The 17,354-nt window shown below is 49.3% G+C and overlaps 8 protein-coding genes across 8 annotated transcripts; 3 read left to right on the top strand and 5 right to left on the bottom strand.

The window, feature by feature from the left end:
* Positions 1 to 27: 27 nt before the first annotated feature.
* BP5553_09830 (Methionine aminopeptidase) lies at positions 28 to 1,468 on the bottom strand (the record flags this gene model as incomplete). The annotated part of the gene is made up of 5 exons (XM_032018453.1): positions 28 to 111; positions 163 to 272; positions 338 to 884; positions 941 to 1,254; positions 1,312 to 1,468. The coding sequence occupies 5 exons, from the start codon at positions 1,466 to 1,468 to the stop codon at positions 28 to 30; spliced, it is 1,212 nt and encodes a 403-aa protein (XP_031865290.1).
* A 1,396-nt stretch (positions 1,469 to 2,864) lies between these two features.
* Positions 2,865 to 3,392, bottom strand: BP5553_09829 (Uncharacterized protein; the record flags this gene model as incomplete). The annotated part of the gene is made up of 1 exon (XM_032018452.1): positions 2,865 to 3,392. One exon carries the CDS (start codon positions 3,390 to 3,392, stop codon positions 2,865 to 2,867), a length of 528 nt encoding a protein of 175 aa, XP_031865289.1.
* A 756-nt stretch (positions 3,393 to 4,148) lies between these two features.
* BP5553_09828 (Uncharacterized protein) lies at positions 4,149 to 6,872 on the top strand (the record flags this gene model as incomplete). The annotated part of the gene is made up of 1 exon (XM_032018451.1): positions 4,149 to 6,872. One exon carries the CDS (start codon positions 4,149 to 4,151, stop codon positions 6,870 to 6,872), a length of 2,724 nt encoding a protein of 907 aa, XP_031865288.1.
* Positions 6,873 to 7,467: 595 nt separating this feature from the next.
* Positions 7,468 to 8,047, top strand: BP5553_09827 (Uncharacterized protein; the record flags this gene model as incomplete). The annotated part of the gene is made up of 2 exons (XM_032018450.1): positions 7,468 to 7,629; positions 7,736 to 8,047. 2 exons carry the CDS (start codon positions 7,468 to 7,470, stop codon positions 8,045 to 8,047), a joined length of 474 nt encoding a protein of 157 aa, XP_031865287.1.
* Positions 8,048 to 8,995: 948 nt separating this feature from the next.
* BP5553_09826 (Vacuolar iron transporter Ccc1) lies at positions 8,996 to 9,823 on the bottom strand (the record flags this gene model as incomplete). The annotated part of the gene is made up of 1 exon (XM_032018449.1): positions 8,996 to 9,823. One exon carries the CDS (start codon positions 9,821 to 9,823, stop codon positions 8,996 to 8,998), a length of 828 nt encoding a protein of 275 aa, XP_031865286.1.
* Positions 9,824 to 10,819: 996 nt separating this feature from the next.
* Positions 10,820 to 12,007, bottom strand: BP5553_09825 (uncharacterized protein; the record flags this gene model as incomplete). The annotated part of the gene is made up of 3 exons (XM_032018448.1): positions 10,820 to 10,885; positions 10,962 to 11,643; positions 11,700 to 12,007. The coding sequence occupies 3 exons, from the start codon at positions 12,005 to 12,007 to the stop codon at positions 10,820 to 10,822; spliced, it is 1,056 nt and encodes a 351-aa protein (XP_031865285.1).
* An 886-nt stretch (positions 12,008 to 12,893) lies between these two features.
* On the top strand, positions 12,894 to 14,537 carry BP5553_09824 (Purple acid phosphatase; the record flags this gene model as incomplete). The annotated part of the gene is made up of 3 exons (XM_032018447.1): positions 12,894 to 13,461; positions 13,516 to 14,253; positions 14,317 to 14,537. 3 exons carry the CDS (start codon positions 12,894 to 12,896, stop codon positions 14,535 to 14,537), a joined length of 1,527 nt encoding a protein of 508 aa, XP_031865284.1.
* Positions 14,538 to 15,335: 798 nt separating this feature from the next.
* On the bottom strand, positions 15,336 to 16,739 carry BP5553_09823 (uncharacterized protein; the record flags this gene model as incomplete). Its single annotated transcript, XM_032018446.1, has 1 exon — positions 15,336 to 16,739. The coding sequence occupies one exon, from the start codon at positions 16,737 to 16,739 to the stop codon at positions 15,336 to 15,338; it is 1,404 nt and encodes a 467-aa protein (XP_031865283.1).
* Between the last annotated feature and the right edge of the window lie 615 nt (positions 16,740 to 17,354).

Below are 17,354 nucleotides of genomic sequence, written 5' to 3'. Positions count from 1 at the left end.
AAACCATTCGGTTCAGCATCATTCGCGTTAAATTTGACGAGTTCCTGGGTACACAAGAGAGCCATTGTAGCAGTGAACGTAACCCTTCGCACCATCAGGGCTCGACGCTGCCTACCAATTGCTAGCTATTCATGACCATTTTGACTTCCACATCGGTTATACCTTCTCAGCCCCGTTTGTAGTCTCCGGCATCGGTATTGGGCCTCCTGGAGAGTTCTCCAATCTCGCCGTCAAAACCTCGACGCCTGTTTCAGTGACAAGCAAAGTATGTTCTATCAGTTCGAATGTCAGCATTTAGAAATTCCACATTCCATCCCTTTCAAAGGTCTATACGCACCGAACTGCGCCGTCCGTTTGCCGTCCACAGTGACGTTTGTCCAATTATCCGGCCAATGCACTTCTCGATTACCACCCAGAGCCAGAATGGGCTCAATAGTAAACGTCATTCCAGGTTTACACGCTCCTACTGCCTTGTTCTTGGCGTAATGGGGAATCCAAGGAGGGGGGTGGAATTCGGAGTTGATTCCATGGCCGCCCCAGGTCTTAACTACGACAAGGTTTTTAGAGGCTGCGTGCTTCTCAATGACCTTACCGAATTCTCGAATCGGTACGCCCGGTTTCACGAGTTCGATCGCTAGGTCCAAGGCTTCTCGCGTTGTTTCAATAACTCTGACCGAGTCCGGATCCGCCTTAGCCTTATCGCCAACGTAATACGTCTCATTTAAGTCGGCGTGGTATCCCCCGTGATATAGAGAAATGTCGAGGTTGAGAATGTCGCCATCAAGAAGAACTCGCTGATCTGGGATTCCGTGGCAAACGACCTCATTCGGAGATGTACATAATGATTTCGGAAAGTGGTTATAGTTCAAGGGCGAAGGATAAGACTATCTTAGGTTTAGCAATCAACTGTCAGTCTGGTACTGAAATGACTTTCGCTTACATCGCGTTCGACGCAAGCATTGTGGCACACTTCGTCCAGGTAATCTGTAGTGACGCCCGGCTTCATCGCGGTAGCTGTGATATCAAGTACTTCTCGAGCTAGCCTGCACACCTTGCGCATCGCCTCCTGGCCCTCGGTGTCTAAAAAATCCCATTTTGACCTATTCAACCGCAGCTCACGCTTGGGAATGCCAGTCTCGGCCCAATCAGGATGCCTGATCGTTTTGGGAACAGGTCGTCGTGGAGAGAGTGGGTAGACAGGTCTGATAGAGCCGGTGTATGGGAATGTTGGGAAGGGATCGTAAAATCCGGGAGCTATATTAGGTTTGTTAGAGACAAAGCCACTGAAGGAACAAGTACGGTGGATAATACCATTTTGTGTTTTGTGCATGCCCTTGTGTGTCTTCTGCATCCCATTTTCGTTAGACATTGAGTAGGAGAAATGCATGTACGAGTATAACGAACCCAACTCCTCTTGAAACAGTCCTGAGAGCAGAAGTAACTGTCCTCCACGCCCATCTTCAGACATGTTGGGCATCGCAACGCCCCAGGCTCGTTTTCGCAACCATCCCCGAGGCACTTCTTGTCCACCATTATCGCAGTATGTTTGTATTGGTCCTTCGTTAGTCGCAGGAGGAGAGGAAGGATATTTGTTTTTTCAAAAGTTCCGCGACAGATGCGCAAAAGACATCAAGCGGAGGGTTGGTTGTTGGTTGGAAGATGAAAGGTTTCACGGTCGGAATCTTATAGGCGAACGACTCCGCTTTGTTAGGAATTGCTGAGTCAGCGTAGCATTAGTACCTATATACCTAGGCTACCAGGGTAGTTTTCAGGGCCCTGTTCTGTATACTCAATGCATCTTATTGAATATTACTTGAATATCATCATCTAGCTTATTCACATTCCATCGTTGTGATTTCTTTAATTAAGCTTAACGTATTATTTCCTGCTATGCTGCCCCAATAAATGCACCTTTCGCTTGTCAGAGGAGCATCTCAGTTCCAGGGCTGGCCTTTCTCATAACTATCGTCGAAATTGGGCATTTATACAGGTAGCATGAGCTTGTAAGTAACTAGTCTGGCCGTGGTTGAAAAGATGGGTTGACTTATTAAGCACGGGACCAATCTCGCAGCTAAAACCACCAGAAAGCGAGAACGAACGCCTCCAGGCAAACGATGATGCAGCAAAGATAGCCATGGGCGATAGTCTCGTGCTCGCACCTTTGGATACTACTCGACCTAACCTCCGAATTCTTGACTCAGGCACTTCTGACGGCAACACTGGTATCTTTGCGCTTTTATGGCCCATCTCTGATCTAGAGTACAGGTTACTAGCTCATTTCCTACCAAAAATCACTTGCACATGCTGAAGCATCCACTTTGATTGGGTCAAGATTGGGACTCCTGCAAATTTAGCAAACTTGGATGTTGTGGCAGGTCCTGTTAGAGCGTCTGGCTTCCTGCGCGTAGGAACTATGGTTGCCCACGAAACTCTTGGAGCTAAGGTGCCCGTTCTCAGTTGGCCCATAACTGTGGTTTGGGCTCAGAAAAGTCTGAAGCGAACTGTAATTACGGTAGACTCATGCAGGTGACGAGGCTTGATCCTTGAAGATATCACAGAGTGAACATGTAGTTAGAATGCAACTTTTGTGTGACTACTTGTAGACTAAATTTAACACCACACAATTCTAGACCTTGCCTCTTAATATGGTCAAGCTAAGACATATTGAGAAAACACAACGGAGGGCAAGCAGTTTTGGGGAAAATATAGCATTCTGCAGCGCAACGCACTTAGGTAGCCTGTTACGTGGTCGGGATCAGGATGGAAATACATGTAAATCCTACCCTGAAACGGAAGAGATGCCGAAGATCAACAGAGAGTGTAAACAGCACTCCGTAGACCAATCCCTGCCGTCGATCAAAGGCTCACTGGAGGCCCTCGGTGACAGTGGCCAAAGTAGCAGCCAAGATGCACAAGAACGCCGGTACGTTCACCAAGAGCGTTCGGGCGTGGTGTTTGGGTAGCCAAGTCTCGAGCGCATCCTCATTCGGGACTCCAGCCGTCTTGGGATCCCCAATGCGGCCAAGAATAGCAAACATGGACGGACCCCAGCAAAAGTGGGCGATACTGAAGAGAGCTCCGGCGAAATACAGCTTACGGACATCCTGGCTCTGGCCGCTAAGACCGTTGATAACGCACAGGACAGTGGCTGGCGGGTACGTCAACCCAATTCCCCAGATGCCTGGCTTCATGAAGGCGGGCAGATAGCGCGGGAGGATCGTGCCGCTAGGGTGGGCTGCATCGTTGCGCAGGGATGGGTGTAAGAAAGCGCCAAGGGAGACGTCCTGAGCCCAGCTAAACATCAAGGACGCTGATGAGATGACTAGCGGAGAGAGGCGGAGAAGAGCGCTTCCTAGCTGAGGGGCATTATCCGTGCTGAATAGAGAAGACATCAGGGGACGTTGGTTGCCCGCGTGTGAATCGACTTTAATGCGTTGATAGGCAGTGCAATGCGGTACTCTTGACGCAGCGACTGTGAATTTGATTTTGATACTCTCCACCTAAATTCATATTTCACGCCGAGTCTATCGGTTTTATACAGGTGATATGTCCTGGGTTCTTTCGGATTCGGCCCCTATTCCTCATTGGGGACCGAATCGGCTTACCCACATTTCCGGCTGGACGCTTAATCGCCAGCCGAGAAGGAACACCAAGGACTGCTGGCTCTATTTCGTAAAATAACCCCCTGGCTTTAGGAACAGAGACTCTACGAAGTAAATAGCGGGGTAATGTTACGGGTGCGCATTCGCGTGACATAGGAATGCAGGGTCACCTAATACAGCGCGGCACGACCCGGTGCCGAGGTCTCGGCACCCATAAGCGATTCGGTGGGGCCGGGCCGCCCCGGTATAGGGGGCCTTTAGCAAACGGTGCTGTATTCAAAAGACTAATCACTATACATACTAGTTGTGATTCCTATCCATATAACCCTTATAGTCGTCGAATTCGGTAGTATCAAAAGTATCAAAAGCCGATGCCGATTGCGAAAGGGAGGGTGATTATATTTTCAAGGGGGGTAAGGGTATCACGACTCGTTCTTGTATTGTATGTCATCGATTAAACACTCTGTGTAGTAGCTCAGGCAATTTTCAAGGTTGATTACATCAACATTCCATTATCACGACACGATTAACATTCCGTGGCTAATCATGCCCAACAAGACTCCAGACTATGATGCCATTGTCATTGGCGCAGGCTTCAGTGGTGTCAGATCGCTATGGGAACTTGATCGACTAGGTTTGACCGCAAAGTGCTTCGACAACGCGTCAGATGTAGGAGGCACATGGTGCTGGAATCGCTATCCTGGATGTCGAACCGATGGAGAGGCTTGGGTCTACGCCTTGAAGTTCTTGCCAGAGCTGCTGGAAGAGTGGTACTTTACTGAACGCTATCCCACCCAAGAAGAGCTCCAATGGTACTTGGGCCGTATCATTGACCGTTACGACTTACGCAAAAACATAGAATTCGACACACAAGTTGAATCAGCGCACTACAGCGACAGCGACAGTCTCTGGACCATCACCACTGCAACCGGAGGTGTGGCCACCTCTCGATACTTCCTCGCTGCCACAGGCATTGTATCAATTCCCAAGGAGCCGTCATTCCCCGGGCTTAAGTCTTTCAAAGGAGAAGTGTATCAAGCATCTACTTGGCCAGAGCATGGGGTAGACTTCCGCAACAAGCGCGTCGGTGTAGTCGGCACAGGGTCAAGCGGCATCCAAATAATCACCAAGATTGCCCCGGCCGCGAAACAATTGGCCGTCTTTCAACGAACACCTAATTACGTTCTCGCGGCGCGAAACTATGCCCTCGACGAGTACCAAACGGAAGAAGTCAAGAAAAACTTCGATGCGGTTTGGGAAATCGCTAAAGTCAACTTAGCTGGTCACGCAGTGAAGCACTCTGGGAGAACTGTCGCGGGTGTTGGTGACCCCGAACAGATTCGACGTATTTTTGATAATGGCTGGGAACGTGGTTGTTTCGATTTCCAGCTTGGTACATTTGATGATTGTTTCGTGGATCCGGATGCCAACAAGGTTGCATCAGACTATATCCGTGACAAGATTCATGCAATCGTCCAGGACCCAGATACCGCTGATCTCCTATGCCCGCACTATCCCTTTGGTGCAAGACGTCCACCTGCCGGTGATGGATATTATCAGGCTTTCAATCGACCAAATGTCAAGCTAGTTGACGTCAGCAAAGATGAGATTGATATGTCCGAGAATGGTATCAAGACCGCTTCTGGAGCAGAATACGAGCTTGACATCATCATCTTGGCGCTAGGTTTCGATGCCGGCACTGGTGCAATGAACAAGATAGACATTAGAGGCAGCCAAAACAAGTCACTGCGTGACACTTGGACTCAGAGGCTAGGAACATTCGCTGGTGTCCTGGTCCATGACTTTCCAAACATGTTCATAGTCTGCGGTCCTCATTTGCCTGCAGGAAACATGCCGGTCAGTTTAGAAGTATCAGCAAACTGGATCGGCAAAACCATTGAGCATATGGAGGAGAACAAACTTGCCAAGATTAACGTGTCTAAGGAGGCTATGAATGCGTGGACCACCCACGTCGAGGAACTATGGGCTAGCACGTTCCTATCGCAACACGCTCATGAGCAAGGTTCCTGGTTCGTCGGCACCAACATTCCAGGGAAGCAGTCAAAGATCATGTTTTACTTTGGTGGAATGGTGAACTTGGAGCCTTGGCTCACCAAGGAACTTGAATCTAAGTGGTCAAGCATGGAGTTTACGCCTCTCGATAGGGCTGAGAAGGCCAGCAACGGCATTGGGAACAAAAATAGCACAGTTGGTGGTATCCATGTTACAGCTGAGATGTTGGAGTCTATTAAAACACCCTTGCAATCCGACGAAGTTGGTATGACCCCGACGGAGAAGTTCAACCTTTCCTCTGCTGCTACTGCTCGTTACGTGGACTTGGCTGTCAAGGAGATGCGTAGTCGCGGATTGAGTCCCAAGCAAGATTATCGGCTTCACTGGTGGAAAGTTTTGCAAGACTTTGCTGATTCTGAGGAGGGACAAAAACTCGTTCAGGAAGCACCCATTACTAAAGAAGGGCTCCAGAGCTTGACCTCTAAACTAGGGATTGAGGGCGAGGCTATTGCGAGAATGGGCCCTGATATTGTTAACCTTCTGACAGGCAAAACTCATCCACTTGCCCATATCACGAGAGATAACTTGCTCTTCCGCATATACCTCTCTGATGAAGGTGCGCGATCTAATCGCTACCTAGCCGAATATGCCAAAAAGCTCACCTCCCAGAAAAAGAACGTCAGGATTCTGGAAATCGGCGCTGGAACAGGAGGCACAACTTTCCAGGTTCTCAGTCAATGCAGTACCAACGGCGAGCCGTTCTGTGCTCAATACATGTACACCGACCTCTCGCCAGGGTTCTTCGGTACAGGCGAAACAACACTGAAGAAATGGAAGCCTCTTTTAACCTTCAAGATTTTGAACGTTGAAGACGATCCGGTGAAGCAAGGTTTCGAGGAGCACTCCTACGACTTGATCTTCGCCGCGAACGTCATTCATGCCACCAAATCTCTAACCAAGTCGTTGAGCTCTATTCACAAATTGCTAAAGCCCGGCGGTGTCCTTGGTCTTGTAGAGCTCACTAGATTAACTCCTTTCTATAACCTTATATTTGGCCCGCTTGCTGGGTGGTGGGCAGGCGTGGAAGAGGGGAGAATTGAGAGCCCCTTGCAGTCTCCTGAGCAGTGGGATGAACTGCTCAAGAAGGCTGGGTTCTCTGGTGTTGATTTGGCTGCATATGATCTTCCCGAACCTGAAAGACATAGTGCTTTGATGCTGTCCACTGCTTTGGTCAATCCTACTACCAATGGGAATTAGTATTTTCGATTTTGTAGACCGGTCAGTAGTCGACGAGGATGTGATAGAGGCTATCTTTTCATAGACCGACTTTTCCATTTTATTTCTCACAAAACATAATAACCATAAATTCAAAAATATATGCTGATCCTACGGTACGATTCAACTTGCATTTCTTTCATCCAGCAGATCTTAAATTTACCATAATAGTGGTTCAAGCGCAAATGTCAAAACTAGTGCTCACATCTAGGTGACCAGAGACTCGACCACATTGCATAAATTGTAGACCACTGACTATTCTGGAAGAGCATCCGATCATAATATGAGTAGGTAAGCTAGGAATCAACTGATTAACACACGTGTAGATGGGTAATCCTACAAGCAAGGACGAGATGCCGAACCCCCCCCCCACCCTTCGGCGATGGCTTTCGGGCGCGGGAAACATCGGGCCAGTTGATATGATCCATCACAGTCACTCAACCTCCCGATTTCACTACCAGTGTTCTTTATTATCCACATAGACGACTCAGCATCTCGGCTTCCCTGTGCATAAAGCCGTTGGCAAGAGCAAATTAGAGATATACAGTTCTGCAGCCCTCCCAAATTTTGCGTTACAATGGCCGAACCCATTCAAAAGAAGCGCCTCTTGCGTATGACCGTGGCCCACTACCGCCAGCCTAACGTCACTGAAGAAGACTTCCACCGCTGGGTCACTGAACAGCATGCCGCCCGCGCGGCTAAGCTTCATGCTAAGAATGGCATTGAGGGGTTTTCTATGGTGAGTACATACTAAAGAGAAGCCTACAAGGGAATCTCCTTCGTGTTACCTCAAGTCAAATCTTGCGTCCCTCTCGCAGGATAGTCAGTAATAACAGCCTCGTTAGTTCTTCGCCCCTAAGTCGTTCCGTAGCTTTACATCGGAACTGAACAAAATGCGTGGAAGCCCATGGGTTGTCCGCGACTACGACGCTCAGGTCGAATTCTTGTTCCGCGATATGGAAACGTTTTATAAGGGGGCGGCTGACGCGGACTTTCAGGCGCTACAGGCAGAGGAGGAACCCTTCGTCAACGGTACTGGCGCTGAAATCAGCATCGGTTGGATAGAGACGTACGTCGTTGATGGAAACGTTGTGAATCTTGATCAAGCCGGAAAACCCACTTATCCGGAGTTCAAAGAAGTGAGTGTCGCTCCGTAGTTGACTGCTAGTGTGGGAGGCGGTTGCCTTGATCGTTGTGTTAGTATCGTTACAGTTGAGAAATAAGAGAGATTCTTGTCTCAAGGACAATGATAGTGCATTCAAATGACCCTCAGAAGTACTAGTGATTCAGACTGATGCTCAACACGAAGGGGAACGTCAAACATTATGACACCCCAGATATGTATATTGAATTAACCCAATCAACGTGATAAATAATAAATACCTCAACGCCCAGGAAATAGTAAAAGCTAGTGTTATAATTATCTAATAATTTCGGTAATTTACTAGAACTCTACAACAAAAAGCTCCTGTTACTTAAACTCTAATATTATTATAGTAGAGATCTAAAAGACTACTAATTATTTATTTTTGTTTTTATATTTTTATTTATACTAGAATTAGTATATAAATAAATAGAACTATTTAGATATATAAACTCTTAGTATTTACTCTTTCTTTTATATATATATAACTAAGAACTTCAGTTTAATATTATAATATAGTTTACTAAAATATAATTAGATTAAAAAGAAGTTAATTAGAATAATTATAAATATAAAATTAATTTATTACATTTATATCGAGGGAACGGGACGAGTGGGCCCGCCAAGTTCTTGAGCATCTGTCAAGCGCTCTCTGCATCCCCACGGTTGCTACAGTACTAAATGCTTACAATATTATGTATAATAACCCAAGATCCAACGTGAGCCAAGCCTTCAGGATCCCGTTGATATTATATAATTACAAACTCTGTCCAGGCGCGTCCTGGCCCGTCAACCTCGAAAGACCACCTCAATACAGTATATAGATCATCTCAGTGTTCTCAGTCAAGATGAGTCTGGTACTGTATCAAACCACTTTCCCTATTTCCCGGGACCCATTCAGTCAACTGGCACCCCTAAAGCTACAAGTTCCCACGCCCAGGTTGAATAGACTAACGTATCCTTACCCCTCCTCATTTAACGATTTAGCATTTCCCCCAACAAGATTCACACAAATGACGGAAGCAGCGGCAGCCACACTGCCTAAGATGAGCATCTGAAACCCTTCCCATAGGCTCCTCTTCAGGGTCCTCTCTTCACCGCGCAGAACCCAGCTCTTTCCGGTGCCAAATGCGATGAGGGCCATTAGAAACATAGCTATGCTCCATTGCAGACCCCTGCCAACGGTTGAAGCAAAGAAATACGGAAAGAGGGGGATGATGCCGCCAATAGCATAACCCAGCGAGATGGACAGCCCCGAGGAGACGGGCACGATTGGAAGTTGATCAAAGGGTGTCTCTGCCGCCGCATTATGTTGTTGTAAGCTAAGAACAGCGTGTCCGACACCACCCGGACGGTTGCGAAGCGTCGCAAGGATCTCTAGTACCTTGATGTTCGGAAGCGCCAGAGGCTCGAGGTGGTAGCGGATGAGATCCTCGCTTGATTCCTGGTCATCCTTCTCGTTAATATCGTCGCTAGTGTTAATAGTCGAGCTCCGCGAGCTTGCATCGTGGAATATGCCTCTCAATTCCGCTTCGTCGCCATGGCCCCTAAGCTCGTCGCTATATCCTTTTGAAGAAGGAACCTCGTCCAAGGCGGAGAGATAACCACCGATGCCCATGCTAATGCTCCCCGCACACAATTCAGCGAGACCTGCGTATATGACGGTATCTGCTTTCCCCAGGGAGCTGAGCCCTGCGGTGAGGGCGAAAGGGACGGTCAAGCCATCGGAGAATCCGAGGGTGAAGTCGGAAAGGAAGCGTGTGAGGTAAGGGCTTTTTGATCTCGCCATGCTGGCAACGCGGGAGGTTAGTCGCTACACGGTATAACTCGAAGCGTATGTCCGTATGTTGATATGTACAGCTGTGATGTATCTGGGGATTGTTCAATGTAAAGAATGCTTGGATGCATTCATGTTGACATATAGATTGGAATAGGTTCGTCTACAGTTGAAGGCGAAGCTTCACACGCATGCTTAGTGGCAAGAACGGGAGCTGTACCTCTTACAGAATATTGTAATAAAATCTTTAGTACAGGAGGGAATTGACCCCTGTTTATCTCCTTAGTTGCAACTGTGCCAATTCCATGGGTTAGTACGGCGACCACAACCACCCTAGTAGCGCACCGGGAATTTGGTGGGGTGACAGGGGTTCTATTCATTTGGCGCTATTACATTATACAATTCCTTGTAATTACATGAAACTAGTCACATTAGTCGCGTTTTCTACGGTCACCCATTTTGACCGTGGCACAGTTACAACCAAGGAGATAGTCCCTGGCAACGCCATCGACTCAATCACGTGTCCATAGATGTCTCATAGCGGGTGAGTTACAGTAGGGGGGCTCGTCTAAGCGAGACATTAAGTCTAATTGGGAACGAGTCTCACAATACCCTAAGATTGTACGATTCTACTACTCTTACCCCCCCTAATTACTTGTAATAGTGGGCCCCCTGTCCTCCCATACAAAATAGCCCTACGGCCAGGGGGCCCACTATTACAAGTAATTAGGGGGGGGGGGGGGGGAGAATAGCTAATTATAATCATAACACGATTCTACGCAACCCAGTTCGAACCAATACAATTCTGCGGCGCCTGTATCTAATATAACATACAACTTTTCTTGAAAGAGACGGAAGAAGAATCTGGAAAGCTTGACGAAGCTGAGCGATCATAATTTTTGGAAGCTCATGGTCTCGAGAAGGATGTATATACAGGTAATTTGCTTCTGGTCGTGTAGAAGAGTCGAGGCACTGTGAGACGATTGAGGAATGGGAAGTGATGGGCTGCTACGACCTCGTCACAGACGTCGTCGTTATTACGTGGATATCTGCATTCTGAGTGCTTTCCAACTCCTGACCAAAAATGTTAGAATGCATATCATTGAGGAAATGACGACAGAAACGGATAAATAGGATTTCATATACTTACGATCATCATCTCCTCGTCGCTCTCGTTGCCATGCCGGCCTTTGCCAACCCAGGTTTTAGACTGGATGGGACCTGACGAGAACTGGCCCGAATCCAAGCCGTGAGTCTTCACCACTTTACTCCCTCCTGCGGACCGGGGCCTAGCGTATGAACCTGTCAGATATCGTGCCCCGGACATACCCTTGATTTTTCGCTCTACATTCAGCAGGCCGTATATCGTTGGCGCATTAGCGACAAAGGCTTCAAAAAATATCTCAACGTTCGCGACGTTGTGCGACTGGCCGCTGCGATGGAGGAAGACGCGGTTCATTAGGAGCCTTGTCATGGTCACTGCGATGATCGAGAGGCCGACGAGGAATAGACAGGCGAGACGGAGACGCTCCATAAATGGTAGTTTGATCTTGAGGAGAGCTGGGAGCGGAAGCGCGATGAGCATGGCGTCGGTAGCCATGTTGAGAGCGGAGAAGACCTCTAGCTGGAGAACTCCACGGGGGCAAGTCCCGGGGTCTGGAACGACTTGGAAGTAGACTTTGAAGGGGTGGCATTCAACGAATGTCATAACAAAAGCAACGACGAAGGTAACCGCGAGAACTGCCCAGTAGATGCGAGTGAGCTTGTCCGACTTCAGGCCCCTGAGCAAGCGGTGGAGAACACACATGATGACGGATTTCTGGAGCCAGGTGCTGAGGAAGAGAGGTCAGTGTGAATCTTTGCTCCGGGATTTCTCGTGGGTATTTACTATATGGTATACAAAGCACGATTGATCATGGTAAGTTCGGACCCAATCCTACGCCGGTAGAGAACTTCCGGAGTGAAGACCATCGTCTTCCTCGCCGCTGCGCTGATATGGTTCGTGCCCCAAACCATCGCAACATGAATGACCGACCCGCGTAGCAGGATGGTGACGATGGCCGCCATTGTGAGGTAGTCACCGGCCACAAGTCCCTGTTGTTGGTACTTCCGGAGGGCCAGGCGCAGGAGCATGATGGCAACTCCTGTGCCCGTGAGGAACCAGAGAACCGCGAGCTCCGTGTTGAGCTCGTTCATCTTCGCGGATGCCGATGAGAGATGCTCCAGGCAAGGAGGGCATTTGGTAGTCGGTCATCGTCGTCGATCCAGGACGTCGTGCGTGCTGATCGTTTATACTATCAAGCGACGATGCCTGGCCAATTCTTCTACAAGGTACAGAAGCGCATACGATGTACTCGCGTTCCTGGGACCACGGTCTTGGAGCACCGTTTCCGGCAGATTGTCCGATGGGTTGAGATGGCATTAACGAAAAATTCGCACCGGGGAAGCAGAGCGTCAAAGCGATACCGCACTGACTGGACAAATACGATTGATTCTGACGGAGATTGTCTCCGTGCCGCTCTTAGTTGATGCAATTAAGGTTCTCTTTACCTAACCACTGCAGTAGCACCACGGCCTCATTCCCAACGCTTGCCTCAATACCGCAGGAGGTCGTGTGCCAAGATCGCCTACGGCACTACATGCACTCCCGTCGTTCCGAACTTGGCGCGAAGCTTGATTAAGTCGTCTACCTCGAGGCAATAGTCTGACCTCCCTAGTTGTTTACAGAGTACTACTGCAGTGTCTAATAGTACTGTACGACGTAATAATATCACGTAGCTTCACCTGCTCAGTGCGGCTGCCCGGGGAATGTTCCGCTGGCCGATATGAGAAGTCCCGTCGCAGGCCGCCAGGAGCCCCGGTGGCTTCCGTCCGTTGACTACCAACCTCATAAGCGTCCCGTCCGTTGGAACGTGCGCAGTGCCTCGTGGCAATCAATTTAGAGTCCCTCTCCCCCGGAAAATGATCTTCGTCGGTCCTGCCGGTGCGACTGTCTTTACCTTTTGTCTTTTGTCTTGTCTCTTGTCCTCTGTCATTTGTCCTCCGCCCGTTGTCCTCCGTCTTCGACAAGCCTGCAGCAGCCATGACGGATTGGACGGTTATCGCCAGCATACTGGCCGTCCTGGGAATCCCTTACCCGGCTCGCCCAGGAGCCAACCCAGAAACGCTGACGGATGGCGTCATCAACTCTCAGGTCCGTCTCGCATATGCGGGACCCACCGGCATGACGGTAACGTGGAATACCTTCTACCAGCTCGACAGCCCGAGGGTCAACTACGGCTTTCAACCACACTATCTGCCCTTCTACGCCGAGTCTAATGTCTCGGTGACATACGACACCGCGCTCACCTATAATAACCATGTCACTTTGACCGGTCTGCAGCCGGATACCCTGTACTACTACCTCCCCGAGCCGCTTCTGTTTGACAACGCCACGGTCGCCCCGTACAGCTTCCGTACGGCCCGACCCGCCGGCGATGGCACGCCGTATTCGATAGCCGTAGCCATCGATCTCGGCACGATGGGCTCAGATGGCTTGAGCACCTCGGCTGGAGAGGGCGTTCCCCCGGGAGCAATACTGGGGCCAAACGACAATAATACCATGCAGTCACTTCAAGCGGTGATAGACACGTTTGACTTCCTATGGCAGCGTAATCCCCCCTCTCTCAACCTGCCAGGAGGCAAGTGCTAAACGAGACCTGCAGCTGGCGACATGTCATACGCGGATTATTGGCTGAAGGAAGAAATTGAAGGATATCTGCCCAACACCACAATCGCTGATGGTGCCATCGTATACGAATCCATCCAGAACAATTTCTACGACCAGATGACGCCCATCACTACCCGCATGGCATACATGGTTGGGCCAGGTAACCACGAGGCTGATTGTGATGTAGGCGGTGCCAAGGACCCCGCCCACAATATCACGTATACTGAGTCTATCTGTATGCCTGGCCAGACTAACTTCACGGGTTTCATAAACCGCTTCCGTATGCCGTCCGCACAGAGCGGCGGGACCGGCAACTTCTGGTACTCCTTTGATCAAGGCATGGTGCATTACATTCAGCTCGACACCGAGACCGATCTTGGCCACGGACATGTCGGTCCCGAGGAGCTGGGAGGTGTATCTAATGTCGATGCTGGCCCTTTCGGCGCGACTAAGAATGCGCAGACTGATTGGCTGGAGCAGGATCTGGCATCGGTAGACAGGACCAAGACCCCGTGGGTAATCGTCGCAGGGCACAGACCGTGGTACCTGTCGTATGCGAACGTCTCAAAGACCATCTGCTGGGATTGCAAGGATGTTTTCGAACCCCTTCTCATCCAGTATGGCGTGGACCTTGTCATCTCGGGACACTCACATCTGTACCAGCGCTCTGCACCGATTGCGGACGGCGTCATTGATCCGAACGAGTTGGACAACCCAAGTGCGCCTTGGTATAGTATGTTCCCCCACCTCTCTCTTGTCAACCTTTTCCATCTCCAGCAGCTAACAGTAAGAACAGTCACCAATGGCGCAGCGGGCCACTATTCCGGGCTCAGCGCACTAGCGGCTCCGAAGCCCTACCAGCGCTTCGGTCTTGATGTCACGGATGGTGTCTATGGCTGGTCGAGACTCACTTTCCACAACTGCACGCATATGACGCACGAATACGTGGCTTCCAAGAACGGGACGGTCATGGACACGGCAACGTTATTCAAGGATCGAACGTGTGCTCTAACATAACTACCGCCTCCAGTGGGTGTAGGCAAGGCGTAGGGACTAGGCGTCGAAGTGTGATTGTAAGGGCAGATTCTATAACTGCCATGTTTTCCGGAGGGATACGATTGCATTTCAGACAGCTCTACTCTCAGAGAGTTAACCGGTGGCAAATTTTTTATTGTTCTTCTACCCATCTTCGCCGTTTATATAAACGCGGCGTAAGATAATTTATAATACTAGATAGGCAAAGATAAATAGAAGCCTCCTATCCCGTCCGATCCGGTACTAAGTCACCACGCTACTATACGTAAACAGTATAAAATATCTCGGTTTATTGATTATATTTACTGTCACGAATGCAAATAAAAGTGCTTCAAAGTAAAGAACTATCTCTCTATTCGACTATAATCGTAAGTACGAAGATATTAAGCTAAAGAAGAAGAGAGAGAGAGAGTGCGACTTTTCTAAGAGTATATATCCCTTCTGTAGGTCACGTGCTAGAAGCACGTGACGCTGCACGTGCTCGGTCAGTAGGAGTTTCATTCTATGTCCCTGGATATATTACGCACTCTACTATCCCCGCCTCGGGAATGACCCTAATGATCCACTATTGTGACAAGGGCCAGGATTATAGGGCCTGGGGTATTTCCACCAATAGCTCACATGGTTCGCAAAGTGGATCTACTTGAATTATACCGGKGGKGGGGGGRGGGGGGGGGGAAACAGTAGGTACAACACAACGGCCAATACCATCTATCAACACAACCTATAAACAACGACCMCCCCCCCMCCCCCCCCCTTAGAAAGGCAGACCTTCCGAGATCAAAGCATGGCACATCGAAGAGCCATTTTCCAGACTACATGTATTAGCTGTAGTGTGGAATCTTCATGGGCTTCGATCGCCTGCAGTGTCACCTTAGCCACGCTACTAAGCCCATCACTGCTACCACCAACCCCAATCATGCGCTTCTCCGCACGAGGGGACGAATTGGCAGTCTCCGTCAACGAACCGTAATCAGTGTTTGATGCAAGTTTCATTCCGTCGCTAACTAGAGCATGCATATGCATCATAGTTGTTTCGACGATGCATACCAAAACAAGCGGTCGGGTTGAGGAGAAGTCTGGTAGCTCAAAGGAGCCAACAACGAGGCTTGGGAGCTTGATTGGGAAGTCAAGACCATTTCCCTTATCGTCTAAAGCAGATGCGCCGCTTCCTGTTCCCATCTTTAGCGGGACTTCAGTCCATGCCTTGATGTGCTGTAGGATCACTCCATATGATTCGACGAGGCATAGGTAGCTGGATAAGACAAGCAGCTGAGAGGGTTGGTCTAGTGTGAGATCTGCGGCCTTCTGTGAAGCATTGCCGCATCTGCGTGATTTTAATTGAGAGAAGATGCTGTTCAACAGTTCCATATATTGATATGAGAGTTTAAACGTGTGATCCACCGGAAGTCGTTTATCAGCCTCCGTGGAGTTTGGAGAATTTCCACTATTAGTTCCTTGACCCCCCTGCCCTGTTCCAACCAGGGGGATGGACACCATGTGCTGATGGAGTTGCATGTTCATATCTGATAGTCTGCGAATCCATGATGTTACGGCTGGGGGATGGATCTCAGCATTCGGATTTGATGTTTCCTCCTGGTGCTGGTCTAGCTGCCCTAAGCCGCTTAAGGTACCTGAGCTGGAGCTTTGTGTATTGCCGCCGATGGATTGCAGCAGACTGGAAGAAGATATTCCGTGACTGTAGCCGTGATCAGTTCTTGTATCTGTACCGTCGGTAGTATTGGCATTTCCGTCCTGTTGAATAAAATCCATCATTGTTTCATATTGACCTTGTTGGTTTGCATCCTGCGGGGGGGACATGTTCCTTGCCAGGGAGATGCGATGCCTGGAATAGTTCGGGGGGTAATAAGGGAGCATCGTAGGCGAGAATGAAGTGAATTCATTCAACCCTTCCGAAGCTTCACCATTGAGTGGCTCACTTCGATGTGCTTGTTCGGGTTGATCAGCAGTCCTCGGGCGAGACTCTGCTGGAGTATTTTGTTGTTGACTTGTGTGGCGGTTGTGCGCCCCCAAATCCGCGCCGGTATGCACATAGCCAGCGGTTAGTGAAGGATCAATGTTGGCCTGCAAGGAGGAGGATTCCAATCCAAGATCCAAATCGGCCGGAATATCCGGCAGGCTCATCGGGGAGAGATTGAAGTAATCCGAAAACTCTTGGTTCATTTGATTAGTGGTTTCTTCCTGGTTTCCTGTTCTTCAAGTAAACCTTCCATCCTTCTTCGGCCCACCCAAGAACGAGCGTTCTGGGATATTGCTTACCAGCAGGCTGAGCAGTGGCGTTGGATCGTGCGCGGGGCCGCGATCTCACCGGCCTTGGAGTACATCGAACGCCCGCCCTGGCGCAGCGCAGACATCCTTCATTATTATTCTCTCGTGGACAACGAAGCTTTTGGCCGTGGCAGCGGTCGCACGCACGACGAGAAAAGCCCAGGTCGTGGACGAGCATGTTCATAGCACATTCAATTGTAGGCAGAGCAAGGGTTCTCGTGGAATTGCTCGCAGAGAGAAGAAGCAGATAATGAATAAGATAGGACGAAGAAGAAGAGAGCAAGCGTATCGTCCTCTCCCCCCTATTTAATCCTTCGAAGTTATATCTATTGTAGGCTTATGGAGAGTGCCGAGACCTGCATGGACCCGCGCTTACAGGCCACGATATACGAGTACCGTACCATAGCGTCGTGGTAAGGATCACCCACGGGGTAATTTCTGTCTCTTATACACATCTAGATGTGTATAAGAGACAGCATATAGGGCCTAAAATCCCTACTGAGAATATCG

Source organism: Venustampulla echinocandica (assembly GCF_003357145.1).
Source record: "Venustampulla echinocandica strain BP 5553 chromosome Unknown scaffold_12, whole genome shotgun sequence".
Classification (NCBI taxonomy): Eukaryota; Fungi; Ascomycota; class Leotiomycetes; order Helotiales; family Pleuroascaceae; genus Venustampulla; species Venustampulla echinocandica.
This window is presented reverse-complemented; position numbering and strand designations above follow the sequence as displayed.